The sequence below is a fragment of the Triticum dicoccoides genome, chromosome 2A, assembly GCF_002162155.2.
Source record: "Triticum dicoccoides isolate Atlit2015 ecotype Zavitan chromosome 2A, WEW_v2.0, whole genome shotgun sequence".
Taxonomy (NCBI): Eukaryota; Viridiplantae; Streptophyta; class Magnoliopsida; order Poales; family Poaceae; genus Triticum; species Triticum dicoccoides.
In genome coordinates, this window is record NC_041382.1 from 546,874,931 (window position 1) to 546,884,161 (window position 9,231).

The 9,231-nt window shown below is 47.3% G+C and overlaps 1 protein-coding gene across 2 annotated transcripts in view; it reads left to right on the forward strand.

Moving 5' to 3' along the window:
• The first annotated feature begins 8,037 nt into the window (after positions 1 to 8,037).
• Positions 8,038 to 9,231, forward strand: part of LOC119355300 (polyadenylate-binding protein RBP47-like) — a 4,837-nt gene continuing 3,643 nt past the window's right edge. Inside the window, exon 1 of one of the 2 annotated variants that reach the window (XM_037622088.1) lies at positions 8,038 to 8,497. In XM_037622088.1, coding sequence (XP_037477985.1) covers positions 8,123 to 8,497 — 375 coding nt within the window. In that variant the 5' untranslated portion in view covers positions 8,038 to 8,122. The remainder of the gene's footprint in view (positions 8,498 to 9,231) is intronic. The other variant, XM_037622086.1, reaches the window with a different exon arrangement.

The window sequence follows — 9,231 nt, forward strand, 5'->3', positions numbered from 1 at the left end:
TACATTGGCCAGATTGCTGATTATAGCCGCCTTGATTGCCCCGAGGGCCCTGGCCATGAAAACCTCCACCACTTGAGCCGCCGCCCGGGCCATGGAAACCTCCACCGCCTGAGCCACTGCTAGGTCCATGTTACCGTCAAACATGTTAGAATTCTTGAAAGCCTTCATGATCGTACAATCTTTCCATAGATGGGTGGCCGGCTTCTCCCGGGTGTCGTGTCTCGGGCAGGGTTCATTTAGCAACTGTTCGAGAGTGGGACCTGACCCGCCTGACCGAGGAGGTGGCCTCCCCTTGCACCGTTGATTGTTTCCCTGTGCGTTGGTGTTAGCCACAAACTCCAGACTACCGTCAGCCTTACGTTTATTGTTACCTCCTTGATTTGCCGGGTTATGCTGGTGACCTTTGCCGTTCTTCTTTCCCTTCCCTGTCTTCTCTTCGTCAGACGCGAGATCCTTGGTACTATCAGAGTCGGCGTACTTGACCAGAGCATCCATCAGCTGGCCCATGTCATTACAATCACGCTTGAGCCGCCCCAGCTTCTGTTTCAGAGGTTCAAAACGGGAATTTTTCTCCAACATTAAGACCGTGGAGCCGGCATCCATCTTATCAGATGAATGTATTATTTCCTTCACCCGGCGCACCCAATGGGTCGTGGATTCACCTTCCTATTGCTTGCAATTAGTCAAATCCACAATCTACATGGGCTGCTTGAATGTATCTTTGAAGTTCTGAATGAACCGGGCTTTTAACTCTGCCCATGAGCCGATGGAATTGGGTGGCAACCCCTTTAATCAAGTGCGAGTTGTTCCATCTAGCATCATAGGGAAGTACTTGGCCATTGCTGCTTCACTGACCTCCAACAATTCCATGGCCATCTCATAACTTTCAATCCATGCCCCAGGCTGTAAGTCGGCTGTGTAATTAGGCACCTTGCGAGGCCCCTTAAAGTCCTTTGGCAAACACTCATTATGCAAAGCCGACACCAGACAAGGGACACCTCCTGTCCTTGTGGCCACACCTGCTTCAATAGAGGCTGTTGGATAAACCGGAAAAGCCTGGTGAGCCGCCTGCTCCGCTGCCTGTTGAACTGCCCGCTCAGCCTCTTGGCGGATCCTCTCCTGGTCCACCAAGTTAAGAGCTCCATCATGCGTCAGGTCATACCTGCGTGGCTGGTTATGACGCTGAGCATTGCTTGACATGGCCACTGAATCCATATGCCTGCTATAGCCTGGGCTCCGGCTTGGGCGAGGATTGAATGGATCCTGTCTCGACTATAAGAGTATGACTCCTGCTGTGCCAGAGCTGTCTGAAGAAGATCTCTGACCCTTCGCGTTTCGATCACCGTCGGGGAATCGCCTTCCATTGGGAGAGCCGCTAGACGTGTCGATGCAGCAATCAGACTCTCCAAAGGGCTAGAAAAATGACCCGGCGGTGTTGGTGTATGACGAGACAAAGCCGTATTCACCCGAGGGGGTTCCATAGCTCGCGGCTGACCCGACGCCCTAGCCCTGGGTGTTGTAATCCGGTTGGCCTCCGGCGGGTTACTGGGACTAGCCCCGGGTGTGTGGAAGAGATTCCTAGGATCATAAGTCAGGGGCAGACGTGATTGAGTCTTCTGGTGCCTTCTCCTCATGACCTCGTTTGACGCGTTTAGATTCATCGAAAGCTGAAAAGCCTCTGATTGAAGCTGTTGAGCCCGAGCGTCGAAAGCTGCCCGTTCCGTAGCCATCCAGACGTCCTCTGCCGCCAAGTTTTCCTTGGCTTGAGCTACCTCCCCACGTAACCGTGCCACCTCCGCATCATGCTAAGCTCTGTCCGTCGGTTCAACCACGGCGGTCAGTAAGGTCGTCATCCTATCCATGAGATCCATCAGTACCTGAGCCGGCGGGCGTGCGGGGTCTCCTGACCTGGCTGCTCCTGACCCAGAGGTTATCGCTGCTGCAGCCGTAGAGTTTTGAACAAGATGCATACCATCCATGAAGATCCCAACTCTGTTCGGCGGCTCAAAGGGGTCTGGAATACTACTGCCATCGGAACAGCCCCCAAGCCCGCCATCCTATAGTTGATACAATGAATCTGTCTCACCTGTGGACGACTCGCCGTCAGAGTGGATAGTCATCTCACCGCCATCCACAGATCCTTCAGAAAACTCCCCTTCATGGATGCAACCCACGAAGGCATGCCTCACGGCGGGCTAAGTCCGGGTGTGTCTCGCACGCTGAGCCGTCTCGATGAGGTCTGTGCAGATGTCCGGCTTAGGGCCCGGCTCGCCGATCCGGCCGATGAAGATGGATTACGTAGAAGGGGACCCAGTACCCGTACTCAATTGAGCCTGTGTCGTCGATGCAGAGTTTGCCGCGACGACTCTTGGTCATCTGGCCCACAGCGTATCCCTTGAGCCCTTCGAAGCTGCCCTTCAAGAACTCAAATCCACCGTGGGGTGGGCGCCAACTGTCGTGGAATTGTCACGGCAGATGTCCTAGTGAAAGGACTTAGTCGTGGAGCCATCGCAACTAGGAAGCTTAAAGGGGTTAATCGGGACAAAGGACACAAGAGGTTTATACTGGTTCGGCCCCTTGCGGTGAAGGTAAAGCCTAGTCCAGTTGTTGTAGTATTGCTAGGTTTCGATGACCAAGGAGTGAAATACGCTAGCTTGGCTCTCGATCTGTTGTTTCTTTCCCTAAGCCGCCGTCGGGTCGTCCCCTTATATACACGGGTTAACGCCTGGCGGCCTACAGAGTCCCGGCCGGCTCATACAACGTGTCCGGCTCGGTGACTTCTTTTACATGCCTTTCTTTACAAGTCTTATCCATACATGGCGGTTCACAATTACGGGCCTTAAGCCGCCTCTGGGCTTGGGCCTATTACAAGCTTTATCATGAATTGTCGCCTTGTATACTCGTCGGGCTTCTTTTAAGTAACCCACCATGGTGATTGACCCGGCCCACCCTGGGTGGGTCATACCTGGTAGTTATATCCCCAACAAGGGGGGTGATTAAACTACTTGACCAAATAAAAATCTAACTTTTCCCAATTTTAGTTGTGGGCAGATTTTGGCAACTAACACAAGTCTGGCAACTAACACAAGTCAAGCAATCAACCTACACATGTAATTCTAAGAGTGTAGCAGCGGAAAGTAGAACATTGCATATGAAGGTAAAGGTAAGGGTTTGGAGAGTGCAAACGCAATGAATACATGGAGATGTTTGGCGTGGTTCCGATAGGTGGTGCTATCGTACATCCACGTTGATGGAGACTTCAACCCATGAAGGGTAACGGTTGCGTGAGTCCATGGAGGGCTCCACCCACGAAGGGTCCACAAAGAAGCAACCTTGTATATCCCACCGTGGCCATTGCCCACGGAGGACTTGCCTCACTCGGATAGATCTTCACGAAGTAGGCGATCTCCTTGCCCTTACAAACTTCTTGGTTCAACTCCACAACTTGACGGAGGCTCCCAAGCGACACCTAACCAATCTAGGAGACACCACTCTCCAAAAGGTAATAGATGGTGTGTTGATGATGAACTCCTTGCTCTTGTGCTTCAAATGATAGTCTCCCCAACACTCAACTCTCTCTCATAGATTTGGATATGGTGGAAAGATGACTTGAGTGGAAAGCAACTTGGGGAAGGCTAGAAATCAAGAATCTTGTGGTAGGATTGGAATATCTTGATCTCACACATGAGTTGGTGGTTCTCTCTTAGAAAATGTATGTTGGAAGTGTAGGCACGTTCTGATGGTTCTATCACAAATGGAGAAGGGAGTGGAGGGGTATAAATAGCCTCCACACAAAATCCAACTGTTACACACATTTGACCCAACTCGATCAGACCGAATAGATGAACTCGGTGAGACCGATTTTAGTTCAAAATGTGAATGTTAGGAATCTCGATGGGACCGACTGGAACAACTCATTGGGACCGATGTGTTAGGGCTTAGGGCAAACCTCATCTCGATGGCATCGATTGCATCAACTCGGTGAGGCCGAAGTGAAGCAATAGGGCAATAGAGAATTGGCAAGGTCATCTCGGTGAGACCGAGATCCATATCGGTGTGACCGAATTGTCAGGGTTTCTGGCTGTGGCTATGTCATGTGAACTCGGTGGCTACGGATAGGATGAATCGGTGGGACCGAGTTGGAGTTTAGGGTTTTGACATATCTGGAATGAGAAAGTGGTTGAGGGTATTTGGAGTAATATCACTAAGCATTTGAGCAAGCAAGCCATTAAGCAACACCTCATCCCATTTAATAGTATTGGCCTTCCTATGGACTCAATGTGATCTTGGATCACTAAAAAAAAGATGAAGAGTCTTGAGCTTTTGCCAATATGCATCCTTAACATTTTGAGGGGTCCACATTCCTAGTCCATGCCATGCCATTCATTGAACTTCCTGAAATATTTATCTTGAACGGATGTTAGTTCAGTGAGCTATATGTTGTTATGAATTAACAAAACCACCCGGGGATTAGTTGCACTTTCACAAGTGACTCAACAAATATAGCTATGCTCCCGGCAACGGCGCCAGAAAAAGGTCTTGATAACCCACAAGTATAGGGGATCGCAACAGTTTTCAAGCATAGAGTATTCAACCCAATTTTATTGATTCGACGCAAAGGGGAGCCAAAGAATACTTGTAAGTATCAGCAGTTGAGTTGTCAATTCAACCACACATGAAGACTAAATATCTATAGTAGCACCATAGTATGATAAGTTGGTGGTAGTGGTAATAGCAGCAATAGGAGCGGCAATAGTAGTAGCAGTAGTTTTGTAGCAGTTGTGACAGTAGTTGCAACAGTAGTAACTTAGCAAGAACAATTATGTGAAAAGCTCGTAGGCATTGGATCGGTAATAACGTTGGATAATATTCATCATATAACAGTCATAAACTAGGGCGACACAGAACTAGCTCCAATTAATCAATGTAATGTAGGCATGTATTCCGTAAATAGTCATACGTGCTTATGAAAAAGAACTTGCATGACATCTTTTGTCCTCCATCCCATGACAGCGGGGTCCACAAGGAAACTAAGGGATATTAAGGCCTCCTTTTAACAGAGAACCGAAACAAAGCATTAAGCATAGCAAAGTCATAGCAACATCAATATCAGAACATAGTGGATACTAGGGATCAAGCCCTAATAAAACTAACCCGATTACATGATGAATCTCATCCAACCCATCACCGTCCCGAAAGCCTACGAAGGAATTACTCACTCCCAGCGGTGAGCATCAAGAAATTGGTGATGGAGGATGGTTGATGATGACGAAGACGGAAGATCCCCCTCTCCGGAGCCCCGAACAGACTCCACATCTGGCCTGCCGATGAAGAACAGGAGGTGGCGATGGGTTCGTATCTAAAACGCGATGAAACTTGTTCTCTTATTTTTTTTCTCAAGAAATATGAATTTATAGTGTCCAGATTAGGGTCAGCGGAGCCACGAGGGCCCGACCACCCACCAGGGCGCGCCTGGGAGGGGGGTAGGCGCGCCATGGTGCCTTGTGGGCATAGGGTGGCCCTCCTCCATTGGGTCTTGGCTCTAGTATTATTCATTTATTCCATAAAAAATCTCCAAAAAGTTTCGTCCAATTCTGAGAACTTTTATTTCTGCACAAAAACAACACCATGGTAGTTGTGCCGAAAACAGCGTCAGTCCGGGTTAGTTTCATTCAAATCGTGCAAATTAGAGTCCAAAATAAGAGCAAAAGTGTTTGAAAAAGTAGATACGACAAGGACGTATCAGTCTAATCCGTCCCAACGAAAGAACTTGAGGAGGATTGGAGCCCGAAAGACGAACTCGGAGAAGAATCGTCATCCATCAAACACCGTCCCTGCGAGGATTAAAACCCTAACTATCAACTAGCCAGAGCCAAAAGCACTAGGAATCCCTCCCCGCCACGGGCCGCCGGAGTGCCAAGCGGAGGGGAGGTGAATCCACAGGCTTGCTGACAGAGATTGAGGGACAGAAGGCTTTCCGTAGTCGCCTTGCGGGAGGGGGAAGAAACCATTGTGTAAGACCATAAAGTTATACATATAATTATTTTGTATAAATTACTATTAAGAGGCCAACAGGGCTCAAGAAACTGATAAGAAAATATTAATGTCGCCAACACTTTGTTAATAATGGGTCAAAATATATGTTCTAATCAAGTCCAAAAGGGGAGATGATTTTTTTGATCTTCAATGCTACGGTTGCAAAGAAAACTATAAACCAGCAAGGATGAGAGGAAAAAAACACCCATCGAGATACCATCGTCGCGATATTATAGTTTTGCCACAAGACCCGCTACCACTGGCTCATCCATTTGTTTTGATCCGAATCACACTCTGTGTCAGCTCTTCTTATAGATAAGGAACTCCACTCCTTAAAAACTGATTCATCTAAGTGCTCATTCAAATGATATACTAAAAACAACATATGCCAACTTGAATGAACTTGGTTAAATAAAGTCATTCCATAGCATACTTTCTAAATATAGATGTGTAAGCACCGCCGATACAAATGCCACATAATATCACTTATTAATCATAGAAACCCATCAACAACCCCCACTTGTATGCCAATGGGCTGGGTATCAAATTACTCCCTCCGTTCGGAATTACTTGTCTCGGATATGGATGTATCTAGAACTAAAATACATCTAGATACATCCATTTCCGCGACAAGTAATTCCGAACGGAGGGAGTAATACTCAAGATACATACTAACTTTGAGCATAATTGTTATCATATCCGTATTTGTTTACTTACTAGGTTGTATACCATTTTATTTTGCAACAAAATACATCTTTATTACTTTGCATAGAATTACAATTAGCCAAACATGAAATCCTATGTGATCTAGAACAGTGCAACCCAATACCGCCCCCCTAAAGGCAAACACTAGTGCACTCATGTTGTGCTGACACATGACTTTCTTGAGCAAGAATTCGCCGTTTGTAGAAACAAGCCACTTAATCACAAACTATGTGACGATGAACTAAAACGTATGTTGATTTATCAAAGCCTCATAGTCTGATGAACAACCATTGAGCGATCAGATCCTCAAGGACTATAGCAAAACCCTGAAAATTCCATTTCAAGAGGCTTGTCATAAATCGTCAAGTAAGTCTCCATGACGTGAAGAGAAAATCATAGTATATGGCACGCAAGACCATGCTAGCAATGGTTGAACCATGCAAACGGTAATTCATTGGTGGTCATGTTATGGTACACTGGTACAATGTACATATCATACACATCATTCTAGAATCAACGACTCACCCAAGGTGCCATAGTGATTGTTTGATTTTGATGGAAGCTATATTCATTTGTTGCCAGAATTTTTATGGTGAACCAAAATAATTAAATATAACTCCTTAATACTACCTCTACTCGATTTACAAGTCGGGCACATGTTTTTAGATCCTTAATTTAAATAGCAAAATGTGTGTCATATGTTAGTACAAAAAATATAGTAACCTGAGATTCATCGCTGAATGAAGTTTCTAAACAGATATTGTTTGCGCATATTACACATATTTTGTTTTGTTATTCAAAATCAAAACCTAGAAAATCATGTCGAACTTACAAAAACTGAACGAAGGAAGAACTTCAACCTTAGCTTTGTCCAGCACAGCACCACCTCATTTCACAGCCCCAAAATAACACGGATATATTAATAGCAAAAAATGCCGTATTTATTTGGTTCTTTATTTGCCAAATGCTGTCGCAAGACACTCAACCATACACTGATTTATGACAGCATAATAAATCCGCATCATCATAATATAAACCAGCAACAACACTCCCGGAAAAGAAAAAGAAAAAGAAAAAGAAAAACACTTTCCAATCGCACTCCCAAACCACAGGGGCCCACACTGGCAGCGCTATAACGGCAGCTACCAACGCGCTCCAAATCTGGGACCTCCCACCGGCCCTACACGTTAGCCTGCCTCCCCCGTTCAATCAACGACCAGCACAATAACGAACTCCTAGATCCGACGGCCTGGATCCGCCGCCAGCCCGCTATATATCCAGTCACCTCACCCACGGGCACCCTCTCTTTCCGCCCTCCGCAACCTCACGAGACTCCCCCAACCCCAGGCGACCCTCCTCGGCGGCGGCGGCGCGGGCGGCGATGCAGATGGCGGCGACCACAACGGAGCCACAGGTGGCCGTGCCGCCTCACCACCCCCACGCGCACCCGCATCCGCTCCCACCTCCGCATCACCCGCACCCGCACCACCACATGCCGCAGCCGCGGTGGGTCGTCCTCCCCTACCCGCCGCCGTCCATGGTGGCCGCCCCGCCGCCTCCGCCGCCGCAGTTCTCCAAGCACTACGCGCCGGGGCCGCCGCCTCCCCCTGCCGCGGCCGGGCGACGCACGCCGACCCCACCCGCGGCCGGATCCGGCGGGAACGGCTGCGAGGAGAATAAGACGATCTGGGTCGGCGACCTCCAGTACTGGATGGACGAGAACTACCTCCACAACTGCTTCGGCCCCAGCGGCGAGGTTCGTGTTCTCTCCCGATCCGGACTTGTCCGTACTAGATCTCGCGAATACAGTAAGATTCGCCCCATTCCTTTGTCCTGATTCATGTGTCGTGCCATCAAATTGCCATGAAAGCGTATATTTTGTGCTTTGTTGTCGCTTGATGCGAATAAAAGGCGATGCTTCTATAATTAGCCGTGAAAAGTTGCTCAAGGCGCCAACTTTAAGGCCATTCAATACAGTACGGATGGAATGCTCTTCTTTGAATGGCTATTACTTCCATAGCTGCGAGCCATTTCTTCTTTCTGAATTGTAATAACAAACAAAATAGCATTATTTTTTGCGATGCTAGCTTCCAAAGGTGCCGACTTTGGGGATTTATACTAGTAGTAGTTTGGTTAGTACTCGTTTGGAGGAAACGGTCTTGACACGTACTATAATTTAATGAACATTGTGAATGAGCTGAGCTAGTTATTGCATTTTGGTGATTACGGAATAAGTAAAATAACAGTTGGAGGGGTGAAAGGAAGCCATAATGAAAGCCTTTACCAATTACGACTATCTTTTATTGGGAGGTTTGCTTACTGACGTGGACAGGAATTGGGAAAGGTGGCAAGTACTTTGTCTGGAAGATGGTTAACGAAGAAAGCAAGTTGTACGCGTTATTGTGTTTGTACAATTTTCCAGAACTATCCTTCACGCACATAAACAATGATAGGTCCATTAAAAGACATAATGAATGTTAACCATTCATG